At 36.7% G+C, this 23098-nt stretch overlaps 1 protein-coding gene across 1 annotated transcript in view; it reads left to right on the top strand.

Moving 5' to 3' along the window:
- LOC135443682 (macrophage mannose receptor 1-like) overlaps positions 1–23098 on the top strand; it is a 52316-nt gene that overhangs the window by 5452 nt on the left and 23766 nt on the right. Inside the window, exons 3-10 of the mRNA XM_064704184.1 lie at positions 272–445; positions 4248–4409; positions 7441–7554; positions 9914–10060; positions 14460–14642; positions 17655–17812; positions 20514–20627; positions 21922–22037. Of these exons, the coding sequence (XP_064560254.1) occupies positions 272–445; positions 4248–4409; positions 7441–7554; positions 9914–10060; positions 14460–14642; positions 17655–17812; positions 20514–20627; positions 21922–22037 (1168 nt within the window). The remainder of the gene's footprint in view (positions 1–271; positions 446–4247; positions 4410–7440; positions 7555–9913; positions 10061–14459; positions 14643–17654; positions 17813–20513; positions 20628–21921; positions 22038–23098) is intronic.

Genomic DNA, 23098 nt, shown 5'->3' with positions numbered 1-23098 from the left:
GCACTTTAAAAAATGGCATAAGTGTGTGTGTTTTGTACTTGTCTTAGCTGTCTTAGTCAGCTGTCTTAGCAACAAAAATTTGTCTCACTGTGAACGTGGGTATCAGCTTTGTCCTGAAGTAAAATTATCAATGTTCCAGTTCTAGTACAGTTGTATACTAAGCTAGCAAGCTTTCCTTGCTATAATATTTTAATAGGATCATAAAGACAAACTCCTATATATCTCATGCTTATTAATTTTTATGCATTTTTGAATTGTTTTGTCTCCTTAGATACCTACACAGTGAAAGGAAATGACAATGGAGCCCCTTGTGTGTTTCCTTTCAAGTTTGGTGGTAAATGGTATGCTGACTGCACAAATGCTGGCAGATCAGATGGCTGGTTCTGGTGTGGAACCACCTCGGACTATGATGTTGACAGGAAGTATGGATTTTGCCCAATGAAATGTAAGATTTTACATTCACAGTTCTGCTGTTCTCTTACTCAGCTGCCTGGAAATATGCCCATAACATGTGCCTTACAGTTTGAAATGTCTCTGTTTAGCCTGCTTTCCTTTTAAGAGCAACATAAATATCCAAATATAGGACCCAGCATAAAAAACATTGCCCAGTTATTTTTGGGTGAAAGTATTTTAATCGTATTCTGGAATCTCTGTGTACACCATTTACTTAAATAGAAAGTAAATTAGATGCTTACAGTAGCTTAAGTAGTATATATAAAAGGTCAAAAAGTAGAAATCTATGAAATGGAACTGAAAGCTAGAATACAGTTTAATTGAAAATTAAAATTACTTTGGAGAATGAGTTGCCTTTTAGACATAAAGGAGCTTTCATGGACTCTTTAGTACATCCCAGTGTTTCTCAAATCTGTGTACTGTATTTTATTTCAGTCTTTTAATTCAATTAGAAGTATTTGTATTTTAAATTCCCTGGTTTGCGTATACTTGGTGTATAAAATGCAGTATTATCAAAATGCAGAACTTGATTTAGAAATGTTGATCTTACTTTAAGAAAATGGGAGTAATTTATGCCTGCATGTATTTGAATTCTTTTAAGTTTTAATGAATTTTCTCTGGACCTCTGTAAAATACGTACATTTAGACTGCAAGCTGCTTCTTCTGTCATGCTGAGAAGGGTAGCACTTTCCCCTCCTTTCTTCTTTATTATTGTGTTTTGCTGTAAAGCTCCAGCTGACTGCAAGCAGAGATAAGGAGAAAAATATGCCTTTCCTTTGATGTGAAGAAAACTGTTTGGGTTGATCTTAACTGATTTGATGACAAAATACTGGTGTCCTTTCCTGATTTCCATGAATGTTGCATTCAGTATTTCAGAAAATAAAAACTGCACTTTTTTTTCTTCAAGGCCAATATCATTTTCAGAACAATAAAAACATGCTGGGAATATCAATCCCATTAATAAAGCACATGCAAAGCTGACTTAAGAATACTCCCTGCTTAGTATTATTTGAGTACAACAAATAGGAGGCATCATTAAAATTTTGTTTAATTCTTTGGCATAATTCAAGGAAATCCATTCAGATGGCAGTGATTGTTTTTGGAAAAAGCTGCTTTACGCTGACTGCCTTCATGTTTCCTTCCTGATTCTTCAGAACTAGCTATAAAATATTCAGGTTTGGGTCATATATTTTAGTGAGAGACAGGCCATAGTACCAAACGTTTTAGTCATCCATATGAAAGAGAAATGAATGAGATATGAGAGTGTGATAAGTTAATAAACTTCAGCAGCACCTTTAAAAATAGGGTGTTTAAGTTTGTGTGTGTTAAAGTTTATTTACTAAGAATAAAGTGTTGTTTCCTAAACTGTCTTCTTCGACAGACCAAGGGTGCAAACATGAAAATATGTGACGCAAACTCTTGCAGCTGCTCATACTGGGGCCAGGGCCTTCAGGGAAATGTCTGTGGCTGACCCAGTCACTTCTCATTGTGATAAAAACCACCTCAGGTGTTCTCCAAAATGAAGAGGGCATGAGGCTGCGCCTGTGACAATTATAATCAACAGAGGTGGAGAAATTTTATCAGTGGAGGTGCCATAATTGTGATCGTGACTCTTTATTTGGTGATTTAGAAAGAGATACTGGGACAGTAACAGCAGAAGTTTAACCCCAACTAAAGGAACTGAGCAGGAACAGAGCAAACAATTTTTAGTAGGCTAGGAAATTCTACTTCTTTATAGGGTACACCATGTCTTTTTGAACTGTATGCTGTTCTTGAAAGAAGGTGTTGGGAAGAAAAGTTGCACAGTGTAAGACCATCAGAAGAGTGACTCAATGTGTACCTGTAGCTCTATTCCAGTGGGAAAAGTCCATTGAGGCCTCTCTTGATGGATGAAGGATTCAGAAACTCTTCTGAAGGGTTTTTTTATGCATTAAGCAATGCATAAAAATGCAAGTGACTAGGACAGGAACAAAACCTGCAAAAAATAAATTCATGCTGAATTGATCTGTTTAGGGATAGAGTTCAGATTTTTATTAATTTTTTACTTATGTACTGAGGACAGGTGTGATTTAACATTAGTTTAGCTTTTTTTTAATTTTAGGCACTAAAATATATTATTCCAGGAAATAGTTTTATCTTGTTTCTCTGGGGGAACCAAGCTTTAAACAATAGCCTACAGATTTTCCAAAATCGTGCTCTGCAATCCTGCATTTGAACTTTCAAAACTCAGGCATCTTAAAAGCCAATTTTCCAAGACTTAGAAATGAGTTTGATTTTTATGAAAGGCCAAAATTCTACAAGAGAGCACCATATGGAAGTCAGCTATAAATTATGAGACAGGGGAACTGAGGTGGAAGGTTGGAAAAATGCCCAAGACTTGTTTACCTGTTCTCTGTAATAATCACACAAGATTTATAAACCCCTTATTATCAAGTCAGAGCCAGTTTTTTTACTGAATTATAGATTTTACTATTTTTATAATATTAATTTCATCCTAGTCTTGTGCACAGGGATTTATGGTCTTTTAGAACATAGTGTAGCAAAGAAGTTTTGATTCTGATTGCCATAAAATATGTTGGACAGAAGTTGATTTGTGGATAATGATAATCACATGAAAGCTACCATTTTTAATGAAATGTCATTATTACAGTAGGTTATATTTAATTTATTTTAAAAATAAAGATAATGTGAAAAGAAGCACTTTATATTACCTATAGATTATCAGATTTAATACAGGAAAAAAGTGGAACTGGTAAGTGACCTCCTGGTATTTAACATGTATCATGCTTTGTTTTTTGTTTATTGTCCCATTTCCCTCTATTTACAGACTGAAGTATTCTGAGCACTCTGAATTTAGATAAGACCTCTTTCTCTCAGTTTTTCAGATTGCAACTTGAGAAGCTGATAAAGGCTTCAGGAATTCAGGTTTTTTTCCTTGTTGGCAGACATGCACTGATCTCTGCTGTGTTCTGCTTTAGTCATGCAACTTTATTCCCTTTATGTGATATTTAGCTCAGTGCTGGGACCTCACGTGGGTTCCATTTTTGGCAAATCGAGATCACACTGTTTTCTGTTGCTTGTTTGTGGAGAAACAATTGAGATGAGGCAGGAGAGACTGCAGCAGTGTAACTGCAGCAGTGTAAGGAGTGTGGTACCTTCTGGGGCAGCTTCTTCTGTTGGGTGCTTTTGGGTGATGCTCTCATTGGCATTGCCTGAAAGTGCCAATTCAGGTATTCAAGGACTTCAGTCAGGCTGTGGGGCAGAGGAGAAAATCATGCCATGTCAGACACATGCTTAAGGAATCAGGAATTGCAGGGGAATGTGAGATGGATGCTGATGATGTCAGCTTTGCATTCTGCACTTGAGTCTGATTACCACAATCACAGTAAGAAAAATCTATAGCCACTTCACATAGTGACCCAAGTTGGTAAAAAAATTGGGATTTATCTCAGAAAAAAGGTTAGCCTGATATACACTTTAGCTAGCATCAGCCTGAAAGTTTTTAGTCTTTTTCTCCACATTCACAAATCAACTCTTTTAGCATGTTTTTAGCCACTTATTGTTTGCTGTAAACAGCAGATTCTTTTGTATCAGAGAAAATGGTGACATTGTTTAACTCCCTGTCTACTGTCCTGGATCTACTGTTACTTAGAGAATCTCAGGATTTCTTTCAAACCATTTGTCTATAGCAGTGTTTGGGCATTTTTTGTCTTTTGCTATGCAATTTTTTTGGGGTATATTTTATCTGGCTCTGCTTTTATGATGAGTTACAGCATTTTTGTTTCTCCCTGTAGTTACTAGTAATGATTTGTGGAACACAGACCCTTTAACAAATGTCCAGTACCAGATAAACTCTGAGACAGCTCTGAAGTGGCATCAGGCAAGAAAAAGCTGTCAGCAGCAGAAGGCAGAGCTATTGAGCATCACAGAGTTGCATGAACAAACATACCTGACAGGTAGGTTGATATTATCCACTTTTTCCTTTAAAAAGTGCATTATTGCAACAGTGACACTAATATGGCATGTTCCATCTTGAAGATTATATTTGTTCAATTCTGGTAATTAGTAAATTGAAATAGTTATATTGAATTATTCATCTGGAAATATAGGACAGATAATATTTATTTAATCATTATTAAATATTGCCATAAACTAATAGTGGCATAGAAAATGACAACAATTAAGTAATGCAGGCAATAAAAAATGAATTTTAGAATGCAGAAAAATGCTAAGTAGTTTGTAAACTGAAGATGTAGATACCAAGATTGCATGCTTATTTCCTTCTTCTTGTATTGTGTATTAGTCAGCAGTTTTGCCTATTTCACTAAAGCCATTGCATCTTCAGTATATCCTAATATATGAAAAGAAAAAGAAGTAATAAACAAAAGGACTCATAAATATTCTCTTTTAGTTTTAATCTCCACACTTCTCCTATGAGAAAAATCTTAAATTTTAAATTTTACTAGAATATATTTACATTCTACATTGAGAAAATCCTCTTTATTACCTTCTCTGTGTACAAACATTAAATAATTCACTGATTCATCTATTAAATAGATTGGAAAATATTTTGAATATGGTACATCAGTTGAAATTTAAAATATTGTATACCATAACCTATATGTTGTACTCTCTAAATTTGTAGAAGAAGAGGATTAGAGAATGGTTTGGGTAGAAAGGTGAACATTTAAAGATCATCTAGTCCAATCTCTACCATGGTATGGGACAGCATGGATTCCACTAGGTTGCTAAAAGTCCCATGTAACCTGACCCTGAACACTCTCAATGATGAGAGTCACAATTTCTCAGGGCAACCTGTTCCATCAGCATTATAAAAATGTCTTCGTTATATCCAATCTAAATCTGCCCTCTTTAACTTTTAAGCAATTACCCCTTGTCCTGCCGCTACAAGCCCGGGTAAAAAGTCTTCCTCCAAATTTATAGAAGTCCTTTGCATTTATTGAAAAGCCATGATAAGGTCTCCCCAGAGCCTTCTCCTCTGCAGGCTGAACAACCCCAGCTCTCTCAGCCTTTCTTCACAGGAGGGATGTTTCAGCCCTCTGATGAATTTTCCTGCCTCTTCTGGACTTGCTCCATGCCTTTCTTGTACTGGGGACCCCACAGTTGAGCACAGCACTCCGAGTGGATCCCCAGAGAGGGGTGAGGGTCAGAATCCCTTCCCTTGCCCTGCTGCCCACGCCGCTTTGGAGGCTGGACATGTTTGGCTTTCTGGGCTGTGAGTGCACGTGGCCTGGTCATGTCCAGCTTTTCATCCATGAAGTCCTTCTGTGCCATGCTGCTCTCAATCCATTCATCCCCTGGTCCATATTGATATTGTGAATTTCCATGACCCAGGGACAGAACCTGGTGCTTGGCCTTGTTGAACTTCAATGGGCCCACTCCTCCAGCCTGTCAGAGGCCTCTGGCTGCCATTGCTTCCCTCCATGAGCCAAACACACCTCTCAGCTGGCTGTCATTGCCATGTCAAGCTTGCTGAGGGGACACCCAGTCCCACTGCTATGTGAGTGACATAGATATTGATAATATTGGTCCCAATACAGACCCCAGAGGGACACCACTTGTTACTGGTTTCCATTTGGATTCTGAGCCATTGGCTGTAGCTCTTTAGATGAGCCATCCAGCAAATTCCTTATCCATCTAGTAGTCCCTCAATCAAATCCATACTTCTCCACTTTAGAGAATGAGAAATGTATTTTTAATGCTATGAACAATTTGTTCTGTCTAAACTTCCATTTTCAATTTAAAGATTTGGTCAAAACATGGATTGTTTTTTAAATGACTGTGAGAAAATTACTGTTGAAATTAGTGCTCAAGGGAGCAAACTGGTGCTGATACAGAAGATAGTTATTAATTGATGTGTTTTAATTGCAAACTGATAAATATGGCTGCTAAATTTATGTGAAGATCAGTTTTTCATTATACAGATACCTCGGCAGTACTAGGATTTCCTGTCATGCTCAGTTCTCAGTTCTCCCAACCACAAATTGTTTGTCCAGGAGAAGTAATAGAGCATGTTAATGTGTTGATGCAAAACCAGGTCTGAGATTGCAATTCTTTCCAGTCAACTACCTCTCCTTTGAAGTTTGCCATGCTTGAAGTGCTGCCCATTGCTGTGGTGTCAAAGGCAGCTACAAACTGCATCTTGGAAAGATGCCATCAGTAGAAGCAGAAACAAATGATACATATTGCACAATGATTTTCTGTGAACTATGCAGAAACACACTTAAATTTAAAAAAATCAGCAGGCATCCAGCTGCTCTTCGCAGCCTTATACTGAGGGCAGAGATAGACAATTGATTAGTACTGACTATGAATAATGCTCAGCTGGGCCATACATAAGCATGATACTTCTAAGTGTTTTTCAGAGCTAGAGGAATAAATTTGAACTGATTTTTTTCAAAACCTTAACATTAGCTAACTGACTTAACATTGGCAAAAGAACTGAAATTGATCAGTCTGAAAAACGCACAAGATACGCTGTTAAAAAGATGGTGCTTGCAATGATTGCATTTTAATGTATTTTGATAAATGAGAAGAGGTTTTTAGATTGCGAAACTCAGACTTGTTAATTTTATGGAAGAGAAAATACACACTGGGAAACTTTATCTTTCATTTTAGAAAACTGATTTTTGGTTTTGTGACCTTTTCTGCAACTTTATTAATTTAATATTTTATAGCTCCAAAAAACACAAGTTTCATGTTTTTTATCAATGGTAGCAGAGTAATTTTGTTTTCTGTTGTAATAACATTCTCCCGATCTAAATATGTCAAAACTCAAAAACTAAACCGATGTAGGATGACCTGTTTATCAGGTTTAGCATAACCACCTTAACTTGAATGTTAAAAATTGTTAAAACTTGTACTAGGAAAAAAGAGAAGGCTTAGCAAGAGTTCAGCTCTCGAGTTTTGAGGAGTGTTTTCTCTTGCTGTGGACTTCCAGTGTCTCTCTGTGTCTCTGTTACCCAGGTCTGACTCGCACACTGAGTTCAGCTCTCTGGTTTGGCCTCAACAGTTTGAATTTCAACAGTGGATGGCAATGGGTTGGTGGTGCTCCTTTCCGGTACTTAAACTGGGTTCCAGGTAAGGTTAAATGCTTTGTTACCCTGTTCAAAAGGCAAACATTTGGTCATTGTGTAACAAATATCTTTTCTAGCGCTCTATTCTCCTGCAATTATTGGACTTGTTTTGATGCTGAAAGATTCTGGTTGTGATTACTGTGAGTAATGGCCCTTTTGCTAGGGATATGGCCCAGGCTTAATTTATTATTCATAAGGGAAATGGTAGGCTAAAATTCCATAGAAAAGTTTTAAGTCATTTGTTGACACTTCATTTGCTTATTTTCCTGATTTATTTTATTTTTGAATGCAGAAGAAACCAAGTGCTGTAGAAGTCTTAATTTGTGAAATTAGGATGATCAATGGTGAGGTGGTTATGTTTGTTTTCCCCTTTTCTTCAAATTCCTTTCCAGTTTGTTTTTGTTCAATTTTTTTTTTTAATTTGCTTCAAGAATAGCTTTTCATTTTCGTTTGGGATTAACGTACCCTCAACAGTAACACATATCAAGCTGAACATTTGAGGCTAGACTGTTTTGACAGAAGCCCAGCTACTCCACAGGTGTGGCTGCAGTGTTGAGCTCTGGTGCCATCATCAGAAAGTTTCTGTGCCATCTGTGCATGTGGTGAAGGGCTGCATCTCTGGTTGACTATTCAGAGTGCCTATGTAATAGCATTTTTTTGCAGGACCCTTGCCTTGTTCCTTTGCACTGGCTATTCAGGGATCTTTTGGAGACTAATTTAAAGTAGGTATCTGAAGCTCTGCAGTGTAAATGCTCTTTATCTTCACTCAGCATTTAATCATCAGTAACTAAAAGAGTATACTCCAGTATACCACCCAGGGCCTTCCTTGGGTAGATAAGGCCAAAAGCACGTTTTAGGTGGACAAACTTCTTGAGCAGGCAAGCTCTGAAGAGTGAATTGAACTACTTTACAAATAGCTCTCCAGTGGAGTGAGCACACAGGCAAAGAGATGAACTGCAAGTGGCTGTGGAGGTATTTACAGGTCTGTCATCTGAGTGCACCCATGAGCATGTAAGGAGGATTGGGGGAAACAGAGTTGTGAGATGGAGCCAAAGCAGCAAGAGGGGCTGTTCATGGTTGTTAAAACTGCAGACAACTGTCAGCTGTACTGTAAAGAATGAAATAGTTAAGATGGGGTTTGATGTAACAGAAATGGACTCCATTTACCCTTAACTCCTTACAGTCCTTAATTTCATTCACAGGTAATACTCTACTCTTATGTCCATATAACATATTTTATATTTGTGCTATCTCCTTCATGACTTTATGTTGGCTCTGCCTCCCTGTCTCATCCCCATTACACTGAATACTTAAGAACATTTTCTTAAGTATTTTCACCAACACATTTTAAGGGAATTTGTGGAAACTTCAGATTTTTCCATCGCACTAGCCCTAAAGTAATAGAAAAAAAATCGAACTGTCATCAGTGTTTAAACAAAACTAATTTTGCTTAGACATTTTGGGGATCTAGCTGCCAATAGCTGTACTTTGTGCAATAAAACAATTTAAAATTGTATTTTTGAAGTAAGGATATTCTTTCTCCAGTGGAAAGAAGATAGAACATGACTGCAAATATAAGACTATATTTAATCTAAAGTAATAAAATCATAATGATATAAGAAAATTTCAGTGAAAAATCTTGGACTTTAAAAGTATTGTTGTATTGTGTTTGTTCTGTTTGTATTTTGCTTGTTATGCAGAATAGCAATGTATGGTCAAAAATTAAAGAAAAAACAAGCTAAGTTTAATAGCAATATGTCAGATCTTGAAAAGTTCACCTGGTTTATTGCTGAAATTTATTCTGCTCTACAGCTTCTACCTTTCTTCTAGGTGTTTTTGTTATTAATGATAACCAACTATAACAAAAATATATCAATATCCTGATATTGTCATGTTGTTTAGACAAATGAAGTTCACTTCAGCAAAATAATTAGTTATTATTTTTCTTATACTGAGTACAGAATTTGACTAGCTTATGGAACATTTTTTTTTTTTTTACCTGAAGACTGTCCTCTGGAGCTTAGACATTCTCTATTTAGAAAAAGAAAAATCCCAAAGAAAATAAACACATACATTGTAACACCTTCTACCAGGACTTTGAACATTTAAGGGGCTGTTAAATTATGAATTTGCAACTTGTGGCTGCTGTGGAAAAATTTTCTCTTAAGGGAATGAACCTTCCCCTTCAGGCTAAAGGACTGCCATGTACCACAGTTGTCTGTGTGTTAATGCATTTTATGGTTGAAGTATGGACCAGAAGGGAATGTGAGAGTTGGGCGGATAACCACGTCTTGCTTATACTCTGTTGTTGATGAGAATTGTGGTGGTAGTTTTTTGTTTTGTTTGTTTGTTTTGTTTTTAAGGCCATCCTTCTCCAGAACCTGGGAAAATCTGTGGTGCATTGAATCCTGGCAAAGGTGCTAAGTGGGAGAACTGGGAATGTGATAAGAAACTTGGCTATATTTGTAAACGAGGAAATGCCACTTTAGAATCTTTCATTATTCCTAGAGGTAGGTTTGGTAATAAACCGTCAACAAATTCTTTGTGACCAATGTTTTGTACCTGTAACTTGAATAGATGTTATTGCATGTGGCAAAACCGAACTAAGGACTCTGTAGACTGTGGTTTGACCAAGATTCCCTCTAAAAGTAAACAGTGTGTACTTCCTTTTACTTCTGGTCTCCCTATTTCCTGTGTAATAATCTTCAGTCGTCTTGAGAACTCCACAATTTTGCAATTTTTAACTCTTTTCCAAAACCAAGCAGAACTGATTCTGATGATAATAAAAAATGAATTCAATGTTTTTAAAATGATGTAATTGTCTGAAAACTCATATACACAATGAAACTAATCCACTTCTTCCTGTAATTTTCACTACTTATGAGTTGGTGCAAGTCAGTAGTGGAGTAAGAAGACTGTTTTTAATTTTGAATTAGATATTTTTAATGTATCTACATGTCTTATAAATACAGAGAACTTTATATAGAAATATAAAAATATTCATTTGTATACATATGAAAGCATATACAATTCTTTAAGAAATTATTTAAAATATGTATTTATATACACTTTTTCAGAAAAATGTAACGCTGAAACTTACCTCACGTACTTAAGAAAGACAGAAGAGTGATAGGATTTATTTTGACCTCTTTCCTCGTTTTCTCTCTGTGTACTATAAATATCTTTAACTTACTCATTTGTTTCACCACTCCTTCTTTCTGTTCTTTCCAAGTTCCTTTCTTTTTCCAGGTCATATCTGTATGTCTTAAATCCACTGATAGTATTTTGTATAGGTTTTGGAAGCAGAAGGCTGAACTGGAATTAGATTTCCGGTTCATTTATTAATATGCATCACTACTTGCAAAAAAGATGCTTTGGAAAATCAGTGTTTGATATTTGGCTTAAAGAACAGTTAATATTTTTAAATTTTTTTTTTGCTTTTGCCAATATGGAATCAGTCCTGTTAAAAACACTTAGGACAGACAATTCTGCCTCATTTTTTTTGCTCTGTTGCAAAGAGAAAAAACCACAAGAATTAGCTGGTGTCTCACTAATTAGATATTGAAATACATATTAATTCATTAATTCAATTGATGATTTGGTATTGAAATCAAGTACATTCATTGCTTTAGCAGAGAAAGACTTCAATGCATGCTAAAATTGTTTCCTAATTTAAGATGTAAAGTTTCATTAGTATTTGTATACAGGTGATACCCAAATAGTTTCATTTATAGAGGTTGTTTTAGGTTGTTTAGCTGGCTACCGCTCAGCTTTTCAGGTTTCATACATCAGTTCTGAAACACTGATGCCTATAAATATAATAGAAGTTTAAGACTGGCTTCTATATTATTTATATTTATATTCAGGGGTTTTGTTTTGGAGGGAGATGTGTGTCTAATGGTCATTACTCTCTTTTGCATTCAGCTTTTGTTCCTAACCCCTGCCTCCACCCTCCAGTTCACCAGCAATTTGAAGGAAGAGAAAAACGTTTTCAATTAAACAGAAATTGCTGAGTAAACACTGTGACAGATAAACCAGAGATTGGCAGTAGTTCAATTAATAAAATATTTTCCAAAATGTCCCATGGGGGGAAGTAATAAAAGGAGTAAGTATGGAATCATGCAAGGTGTTAGGTGCCCTCAGCTTCTAAAGGTGTAAAGGAAAACTCATAGCAGATTATATTTTCCTGAGTTAAGAAATAAATTAATTGCAAATTCATACATGCACTTAGTTGTTCACCTGACATTAAACACAAAGAAAAGCCTTTGAAATTTTAACCCTGGAAGTTATAATTATCTCTAACAAGGCAGTATGAGGGACAGAGGAACGTTTTACAGCATAATGTAATCATGCTTGTGTTCAAAACAAAGTCGGGAAAAATCTTTACAAAATATTTGTTTTCATTACAGATGGATTTTCATAAAGCAAACACCTGCAGGATTGTTTTGGTTTTGTTTTTTTGCTTCTTGTAATAAATTTTTTTTTCCAGCAGGGGGCCACATCATGTTGTGCATCCAAGTATCTTCGGGCTACAGAGCATTTGTTCTGTAACCCAGCAAAGTATATTAATAGAAATGTATTTATTTCAAATTCAAAATGCTGAAAGGAAAGGCTGTCTATTTATCAATCACTCCACAAAGTGACTGCCAACATAGATTTCATCCCAAGCCAACAAATTGTGGTGATCCTAAAGCACTGTTCACAAATGTTTCTTTAAATATTTGGTTAGAAGAAATAAATGCTCCTACAGTTATTGCTGAGATGCTGTGCATCTGTCTTATCAGACCACATAGGATGGGTTTAAGAGATAAATCTGAATTTCAGAATCATGAGACTGACTTCAGCTAGTGCTTTCAGCCTTTTAGACATACTAGTCAAGCACTGTGAGAGTTCTCAGACTTCAGAAAGTCAAGCTTACAAGAAAGTCAGCTTCACAAGAGTATTTGCTCTATATTTGAGGAATAACTATTGTACAGTTGCAGGCCAATACATTTATCAGCTTGATATTTGGAATAATATTGTTTGAATGTTAATGTAATATTATCTTTTACCTTTTATTCATGACAATTTGCATTGCTTCTTTTGTTTAAGTGAAATGATGTCCAGGGAGCAGTGCTTGTTTCCATTAGGATGAAAAAGAGAACTGGATGGCTTTGAGTTGTCTAGTAGTCTCTTTAAAAGTAGAATGGGGAAGTACAGAGTTAATTTTTGCTGAGTAGCTGAAATGAAGAACTGAAGAGTTTCTTGTACTAAGAAATCCCCAGCAATGTAATTCAATAAGACTTACACCAAAGAAACTAGACCATCAACATTTTTTTTCTTTTTTGTGGCCTGCAACAAGTTCCCTCTTGTTACTGGATCTACAAACAAAAGTTTTGCTGTCCTGCCATAGCTGCTTTAGTGTTTAGTGAGTGATATTGTCACAGTCTGCATCCTGAAAAAGAGATGCTCATGGACTCACTGAGACATAAATACCTTTGTGACTCTCTCTGGCTATGTCTGAACTGCTGATTTCTGTTCTATGCAGTGTTTGTGGTTTGCAGGAGGGTATGTTGAGTGTTCTCTGATTTATGGCAAAGAAAAGCTCAATGCATATGCTCAGAGCTGAGACCCGATATAAAATGGATTAGGCGGCTGTCTGAAGCATCAGACAAATTTCTACAACAGCATTTGTCACCTCTATGCTCGCTCGTTTCCCCCAACATCACCACATACATTCAGTTTGTTTTCCTGGGGTTCCCCCACCCTCTATTTCACCCTTTCCTCTCCTTTGGCAGACTTGAGAAGTTTCTGACCAAGCATTTCCCCTTGTTCTGGGGAATAAAGTAGTTTTACTCGAACTTTGTGAGAACATGCTGGCACGTTTTAGTTGCAGGTCTGAAAGAGCAGGTACTGTTTATAGCAGAAATGTGTGTTTGTGTGTTATGACACTAAGTACCTATTAATCATCAGTATCATCCAGCTGAAACAGGACATGTGCCTGCAACAAGGGCTTGATGGGTCATGAGTTTGGGTGCCTATTTAAACATTTCTACAGGATACATCACACTGTTAAACAAACACATTGCTCCTTCCTCTCATATATAAAATTTTATTTTTTTGCCAGCAGAATTTCTGAAAACCTGCTGTCCTTGTTCTACTCTATATATAGATGTTTTCTAAACCCATCTGCTGATTATAAAGAGCTGCAAGAATCATAATTTGTTTCTACAATAGCAATACTCTGTTTGTTACATGTTCAGGTAGCACTCCTTCTGAGGCTGAATTGTTTGCTGAACAGTAATATATTTGTTGGCAATACCCTGGTGCTCTTCTACTGAGCTTCTGAAAGCAAGTTTTAAGCATAAATTGTTTACCTTGACAACATAATTTTCTCAGTTAAGCTTCTGAAAAGGATTCCTAAACACAGTAGTCTTATTTGGATTCTCTTAGGATTATGTATAATCAGGTATTTCTTTCAGTAGTCTAGCAGATGGGCTAATCCATAAAGTGCCTAAGTTTTTTTAAAAAATAATTACTCTCATAAATATGTATTGTAAAGGTTCTTAACAGATACTATGGCAGGTAAAGAGAGGTGCTGACATCAGTGTAGAAAAAATATAAAGCACCATTCTGCAGACCTTATATTTTAGTATGCATATACACCTGTGTATAAAAGACAAAACTGTCTTTGATTGTCTTTTCTCAAATTGCAAGCACTTGTTTGCAACTGTAGTATTCTTTAAGTGTGTAAGTTTCAACTTTCAAATATTCATGCAGATTTTTATCACTGTATATATTTTTCAAGTCTGCAGTTTTTGTGAAGAAAATATATAATTAAATATTTTTGTTAAATATTTTCTGATCTGATGTTTAGTCTTTAGTTGAGAACAGAATTCTGAAACTCTTCATGGCAATTTTTCTTTTCAGAGACTAATGTGCCTATTAGGTGTCCTCTCCAATGGATGTCGTATGCTGGTCACTGTTACATAATTCACAGGGACCCCAAAATATGGAAAGATGCCTTAACATCTTGCAGGAAAGAGGATGGAGATCTGGCAAGCATCCATAATGTTGAAGAATACAGCTTTGTTATTTCTCAACTTGGGTACCGTGAGTATTTTTTCACAATAACATGTATCTATATATACTGAGTAAAGAAGGTGTTTTGAATATGTGTTACTTGTTAATAAAATGAGGAGACTGTTTAAAAATACTAATTGTCCTGATCACAGGGTGCAGAAGGAGTTAAATTTTATATTTAAAAAAACAGAGGATAGGATATACACAGAATAGGATATAATAATATCCTATAATTGTCCTGACCACAGAGTACAAAAGGACTTCAGTTTTAAACTAAAAAATCAGAGAAAACAAGAACACAGAATAGGAGCACAAAACCAAACAGGCTTTACTGCCACAAAAAAGCTGTGGTCAGTGATGCAAATTGCATTATCTTCAAACTCCTGTTTCTTAGGGTCTGCTTCTCCTTCCTTTCTCCTTCTATATAGGTTAAAGCAATTTAAAACTTTTTCATAAGATAAAAGGATTTTACAATCAATGTTCAAAAATAAATGGGGGGGAAGTGAGGTCTGCTGGTGCAAGACAGTTTGGGAAGATCTGTGTCCTTATTAACACTGCCACATCCTTAATCTTTCAAGTCAGGCTGGTTGTTTTTCTCCTGAGACACAAATCCATCTGTCCCAGTATATGAATTCAGCTATGTCCCATATCAAATACAGTATTTATGTGCTTGGTTTGTGAGCACATATTTGAGCTGTTGCAAGGCAAGTTAGTCTGTTAAGTATAGGATGTGCTCATTAGGAGAATGCAGCCATGCTGACTCTGAGCCAATTTCATGGTTGCTATTGCTTTGCATGAACCTGCATGAAGGAACACTTAACTGCATTTTGATGGAAGAAGCAGGTTCACACCTACACGTGCTTCTTGGCAGTGACTGACCCTATGTGTGCTTTCAGTGCCAGGTAAAGATGAGTTTTATCCTTCACTCAAAGTGTAGCCATGTGCTTTGAGCTGCAGCATAGCAGCAGTCCTGGAGTGGAAATCCCAAAACAGCTGATATGCTTTACTTTTGTGTCCTAGCTACCCTCACAGCAACTTGTGCTTATCTTCACATTCCTGAAAGAGTGACTTGATCTCTCATGAAACTTTTACTCTTTTAAAAGATATTCTTAGGAAAGATGGGACATCTTGATGAGACATCAGGACATTTTATAAAAGTTAGATTCTAAAGAAAACTAGTTGTATTTTCACCTTACATATAAAAGTAGGTTATTTCATAGTTTGATACCTCCTCCAAAGATCTTTCCTGAACTGACTGCTATTCTGTTTCTGTAAAACTGAGTGTTTTTGAAAGGCAAATAATCATGAAGGAAACCAGGCTTCTCACAAATGACACACTAGCAGCAACAGACTATTTTGAAAGCGTTCTTTTCAGAGGACTAAAATTGGAACTACTAAAGAAGCCTTTTACGACAATTTATGACTGTGTCAGATTACCCTTGTTCACCCCTGAGAGGAGAACACCATGTATTGCAATGCCTAGAAAAATCTTGTCTGCATCAGAGCACTGCTGTAGAGAAAGAACAAAAGTCTATCTTTGTGCCAAACAATTCACAGTCCCATGATAAAACAAAGGAAGAAGGGGTACAGTGAGGTGAATATTGTCATGGTAGCTGAGCTTTTGTTGGCATCACCCACAAAGGAGAACTTTAGAGAGGAACATGAAGAATAAAGAAGTGCATTCTGGATGTTTACACGGAAGTCCAGCATGTGACATGGCACAAGTGTGGCCCAGAGCATGACTGAGAATGGGAAGCAGCTTTACAAACTGCTGGAAAAAAACCTTTCTTGGTATTTAGTCATACAGCTGTAGAGATGATTGCAAAAAAGAAGTGAGGAAAAAGATGTTATGTAGGAAGAGACTCTATAGATTTACATGGCTTATTTAGATGGCTTTGATGTAGTTATTTTGTTGAAGAATGTTGTTTATTGCTCATATTACATGGTGTGAGCCCACCACTGTAGGAGCCCTGAGCATGGACAATGCCTCTGCTGTGATAAATGCTCAGTAAACACAGACAGAAAGATTTTAAGAGGTAACTGAACAAAAATAAATTAAAGATCATGGATGGCAATGAGCAAGGAGGGAACGGGAGCATGATGGGCAGTAGAATTGGATCAGCTTTCAATGTGTTAGCAGAAGAGTTTCAACAAGGGTACTGAAATGTAATTTTGGGAGACTTCTGAACATAAAATGCAGTCTGCAAGAAAGGGTAAAGGTGTGTGTTTGAAAATAGAGCCTGAGAATTTGAAGTCCTAGGGGTGGAGAAATGGTAAGAAATTATGGATGAGCTATGAGGGCTGATCACACTTAGGTGTAATAAAGGCAAGAGAGGCAAAGGAGGGAAGGAGAAAGGGCAGAGAACTTTCTCTGTCATTCAAGTGACTGACTGGGAGGGTGATATTTGCAGTATCTCAGTTGGCCAGAATGGGAAACCTCTCAGAAACAGATAGTGTGAAGTAAATTCCTTGGCCAATCCTGCAGTTTCCTTCAAGCCAAAAGCCAACAGCTTTAAATTTAAAGTGAAAAAAAATCCAACAACCACATTAATTTAACTTTACTGTGAAATGAAATAAAATATAGGAACACATATAATGGAAAAACGTGCAAGTACTCTGGTTTTCAGCTCTAAAAGACATCACTGGGTGTTTTAGCATTAGAAAATAGGACATTTCTTTCTTCACTATACTAAAAGTAGGAGGAAAAGGGGAGCTAATATCTTATTTAGGTGTTTGTTCATATTTTGTTAAAATAGTTTTGAATCAGAAAAAGACATGAACCTTGTTGTGTTACAAAATAATTCAGAAAAGGGAGTATTTTGGTTGTTTTCTGTGAAGCTGAACACCCTTATTTTATTGCCACTTTGGTGACTGGCCTTTCCTGACGACTGGAGTGGGTATGTGAGAATCAGTCTGACCTCTATGAGGCTGAGAACCCTAATTTCCTGGCTGCCTTTTCAACTTCCTGAGAATAAATTTTTTTCTTTTCCACAAAGAAGAGATTTTGCATTATGTGGCAGGATTGTTAATTGTATGTTTCAGAGCCATCTGATGAGCTGTGGATTGGGTTGAATGACCTCAAGGTTCAGATGTATTTTGAATGGAGTGATGGAACACCTGTCACCTACACTAGGTGGCTTCGTGGAGAACCCACCCACGCAAATAACAGGCAAGAGGACTGTGTTGTTATGAAGGGAAAGGTAAAGTCACATAGCTATTGAATAAATTGTCTTAAGATTTCCTTTATATTTTGAGTTTTTTCTATGCAAGAGTAAATTAAAAAAAAATTTAAAAATGGGGATATTACTGCTTGAAGAAGCCGATTTTGGAGTCAGAAATTAATTTTTTTTGAGGAAGGATCTCTGAGTTTTCCAGAAAATTTCACCGTTGTCCCTGAGAAGCAGAAAAGTAGTGGCAACTGCCCCTCAAGATCCATAGCTCTGGATTTCAGTTTGTGAATGTGGACTTTTAAAAGAATCTTACAATTACACCAGGAAGCAAACATGTAAATGTGTTTCTTCAGGAAGCTAAAAAGACACTTTGGATATGTTTGGCTTTTTTTATGTTTTGACTGAATATGGGATTCACCTTAAAAATTGCACTAACAAATTTTTATAGTTGCTAGAGAGAAGTGATCTCTTCAGAGGAAAATAAAAATCTTAATTTTATTTTTCTAGGCAAAGTTATAAATCTTGGATCTAGGTGGTTTAATTGGTATGCTGTAGCTACACTGCACATGAAGAGCTGTGAGAAAAGCAGTAAGGTATTTGGCAGTGGCATTAGTGAAAGCCTTTCCTGAAGTGACTCTATACCTACAATTTAAAGGCTGCTTTGGAAGGGCTGTCTGCTGGAATCTAGCAATGATCAGTGACCTAGGAGTATTACAGGAACAGAGATAATACTGGGCATAAAAGTCAGTCTGTGTTGATGCTGTATTTTTCCTTTTTATGAGTTAAAAATATTAAACTTACCACCTCCTTTAGAGTTTGCCTATTTTATCAGGAGGGAAAAAGCATGTACACATACCAAAGGTATTTTCTTATTTTGCAAAATTAACAATGCATAACTATAAGTTGACCTTCTCAGTTTGCTGATATTTACCTACCTAATAATATTAATGCTTCCATTGCTGATATTTTTGGGTTGATCAGTCCTTGGTGGAAGCCATGTGAATCTATGACTTATTTTTATGGAACAAAGTCTTGCCCTGTCTGTAACATCACTTTTTTCAAGGAGGTGTTTGGGTTTACTTCATGAGAAAGTAAGAGAACAGAGATATAGTCACAAAAGGCAGCTCGTAAGACATGGTAAGAAGTAGCTAGAAATTACTGCATGAATTTCCCACTGAAAACACAGTTATGTGTTTTCAGCAGCAAGCGATCTTCCTGCAACTAGACACCTATCACAGCACAGGTTGCAGCACATGCCACAGTTGAGATGGCCACAATACACAGGGTATCACATACAATATCAGAGGGCTTCAACCCAAAGAGTAACACCACACCTTATCTGGAGGCTCCAGGCATCTGCCCATACAGAGTAACATCCTACCACATCAGAAGGCTTCAAGCATCTGCTCTTCTTGTTCTTTAGCCCTTTTATACCCCTCGTGTTCATGCAGTGCACCTGGGTGCCCTCTGTTCCCTTTGGTGGTTGTTCAGTGCCCTGGGCACTCCCTGTGCCATTGCTGTCAGTGCTGCTCACAGCTGTGCCCACTGGGGATGGGGCTCAGTGCCCTGGGCACTCCCTGTGCCATTGCTGTCAGTGCTGCTCACAGCTGTGCCCACTGGGGATGGGGCTCCACTGCAGCCCCACTCCCAATTAGCACAAACTCTGTGCCTACAGAGACCCACAGCTTCAGGGCAGGTTCTCCTGTGTTGAGGAAGTCTGAGGGTTTTGCAAAGCTAATTTCTCCCAGACTGAGAAGGTCAGAGATTTGAGTAATAATTTGAAGGGTCTGCCAACCTTATGAGAAAGACATGGTAGGGAATGATGTGACAGCCACCAATGGACTTTCCTTGCAGTAAGCACAGGACAGACACAAGCACCAGGTGACACCCAAGGCTTTGTTATTGTAAGCAGAAGTGTTGAGCTTTGGGAGAGTTTTTGCTGGAAGCAGGGTTTTTGAGTGTCTTGAGAACTTGGGACATTGTGGCACAAGTGTCTGTGTGTTAACATGATGATTATTTTACATTTTTGGTGGGAAGGGGGGTTTGAAAGAATAAAACAAATGAAAAAAGAAAAAAAAGAAATTGCCATAAACTGCTATGAAATTACAGTTGTAAAGGTGTAGTCTTCAAGGTCCAGGTGAATGATGCATAAGTTTCCCTTTGTCTCCTAATATCTTAGTTTATCTGTTCAGACAAAATGTACATAAAATATTTTGGGAACATGGTGTCACGTTCCTTACCTTCAGTAAAACTCCCACTGAATGTCATTGTTTCTTCTGAGAACCTGCAGTATGAGGAATAAAAATAATAATTCTAACTTTGACAAAGAACTTTTCGCATCTTCAAAGTTTTGTGTAAGTCTTAACTAAGGAATGCAGTGTTCTGGTGTTGTTTTTTTGCTGTTAGAGCTGAATTTCTCTGGGGATTGCTGATATATCCCTTTCCTCCAACATAATTATTAAATCAGCAGTCTTTGTAAAGATGGTATATTGCAGTCATTCTCAAGGGATTGGTTTTCAGAAGGGCAAATAATCAAAGAAAGTGTAAGTCAATGATAAATCATCTCCAAAAGAAGTGAGATAGGAATAAGATGTTGCAATTAAGTATTGAACTTAGGTGAAGGATTTTCTCCATCGAAAGCTAGCAAAAAATTATTAAATACTTAGAAGCATAAAGCAACTTTTTTTGCAGATTAAAGCCCAGTTAACTGAGGTTCTGTTTGTATGTTCAGGATGGATTTTGGGCAGACCATTCTTGCGAAAAGAAAATTGGCTACATCTGTAAAAGGAAACCAATGTCAGATGCTCCTACAGAAGAGGAAAATATTGACATGGGCTGCCAGAGAGTAAGTGAAGAAAAGCTGTCTGATCTGAATAGGCTGCTAAGAATGATAAAGAAGAGAAACTGTCACCTAGGTGGCAGAAAAAACATGAAAAAAGTTCTGTTTCATCATAATCAGAAGAGTTTGCCTTCTCATTTCTATGGCAGAATGACTAAATATGACTAAATCTAATCTATGACTGTTATTTGGCTCTTAATACTCACTTTCTTTTTGCAGAACTTAAACCAAATCTCAAACCTGTTATCCCTGCAGTAGATAATTTTTCCTTGATTGGCATTCAAGCTTCCATAAAGAGTTTGCCTGTGCCATCAGCTGCACTTCAACTCTGGCTACATTTTTCTACATAATTGTCCATAGCAGGAAGGGTGTCCCTGTCTAAATACTCAGGGCTTTGCTGTGGTCTCTGGCAGTGCTCTCTACTTTGAATAACTTATTACCACTAAATAAATGAATCTATTTTGGTTCTTCTGAATTGTCAGCAGATCTATTTTTTACTTGCTTGCTTTCTAATGACATAACACCCAGTAATTAAAAAAAAAACTACTGAAATTTATTATGTCATAGAAAATCTTATTGAGCATTTGTTTTCCTTGAAGAAATCGCCTTTTCTTCCAAATCTGCTTTACACAACTTCAGAAAAAGTCTTTGATGATTATTCTCAGTATTTGTTAAGAGTACCTGGAATCCTTACAAGTATTGGAGGAAATAAATACTTATGAATGTTACCATTGCCTACAGAACAAAGTGCATGCTTGTAGAAAAAAATGTCTCTCAAAAGTGTGAAATTAAAAACCATCAGAATAAATTTTTTGTGAACTGTGGCTGATCATAACAACCTTCTCTGAGAACATGTTTCTGAGTAAATGATATTTGAATGACAAAACTTTGGGAGGGAGTTTTAATGTTAGCTAAGAATTAACAAACTTGTTTGAGGTGTCATTCCCTTTCTGAAAGTTCCAGCTGAAGTTTGCTTTTCTAAACTGTCCTTGTGATTTCATAATGCCTATGCGCTGGTTATAATCCTGTTCTGAGCACAAAAGGTGCACAGCAAAACCTCTCATCCCTTTGTGAGTGGAATTCATTGATTGAAAATTAATTAGATATGAAAAATTTTTTTACAAAACAGAATTCTAAAAAACTTTGATCTGGCCTGCTTCCACTCTGACTTTTTCAGTAACATTGTTCCTTTGACTAGTGGTTAGGTAATCCTGGTATAAATCAGTTTTCTGTTTTGTTGGTTCCCTTTCCCTTTCCTTTTCCCCTTCCCTTTGTGATCACTTCATCTTTATTTTGACAGGGCTGGAAAAGACATGGTTTTTATTGTTACTTCATTGGAAACACATTTTTAACATTTCCTCAAGCAAATCAAACCTGTGGAAGGCATCAGGCCTTTTTAGCAACAGTTGAAGACAGGTATGTGAACGTCTAATTGTCTGAAGGAGTCACATGGGGATTCAACTTCTAGCATCTGCACCTGCATATCAGAATAAAGATTCTGATTGGGGAAGCATCTAGCTTTAGAGGACAGCTATCTGTCAATACAGAACTTCTCACAGCTTTTCCATGTAAATTCAAATCCAGGAATCTGGTTTATACAGAAAGCAGGTCATGGCTGTGAAATCAGTATTAATATAGATGGTTTTGTCAAATCAAAAGTAGAACTATATCTTCTACTTCTTAATTTTGGTGGCTTACTTGAATAAGGAGTACAGAATCCAATTTTGAGCATTAAATGAAGAGATATGGCTCTGAATTCCTTACAGAAGTTAGTACAAATGAGCAAGAGGATATAATTTTCAACTATCTGGTATTTGAATTGAGGTACTTTCTAAAAATTAAGTGAGAAACCAAATGATGTAAAGCGCTTGCTACCTGAAAATCTGTCGCAATGCAGCCAGGGTTCAGTGAGTGCAGAATTTCTGGAGAAGTGGTGCACATTAGTCTATGTGAAATATAGGAAAAATAACAAGTTTAAGAAACAAAATATTTTTATTGCAGATGACTTGTTGCTTTACACAATCTCTTATTTGTTTCTGTATAATCCAAATGGGTATATTCTACTGTGAAAGCCCCAGCTGTCACAAATGGTAGCTCTATAAACACAGCACTGCAGCTGCCATAAAAATGTTTTAACATTAATGTGGCCTTCTGACTACACCTTGTTAGGAGAAGACTTTTTTTATTTGCTCTGATTGCTTAAGAGCTCTTTGTTTAACCACCCTAGTGAACTATGACAGGCTTTACCTCTACATAGGTTTCTTTGCTAAATATAACTTGTCTTGCCCAATCATTGGATCTAATTTACAGTGTTCCTTAGTTTTATGATTTAGTATCATACTACTTTAGCCTCTACTTTTTGTAACTTCAGTAACGCTGATTCCTTTTTCCGTTTTGGATTTGTCTGAAACAAGAAGTAATAAAATACAAGAGTACTAGAAACTCACAGAATAAATGGTATAAAACATAAGGCATGT

Source organism: Zonotrichia leucophrys, chromosome 2 (assembly GCF_028769735.1).
Source record: "Zonotrichia leucophrys gambelii isolate GWCS_2022_RI chromosome 2, RI_Zleu_2.0, whole genome shotgun sequence".
Lineage (NCBI taxonomy): Eukaryota > Metazoa > Chordata > Aves > Passeriformes > Passerellidae > Zonotrichia > Zonotrichia leucophrys.
Note: the sequence above shows the minus strand (reverse complement) of the source record. Positions and strands in the feature narration are given on the sequence as shown.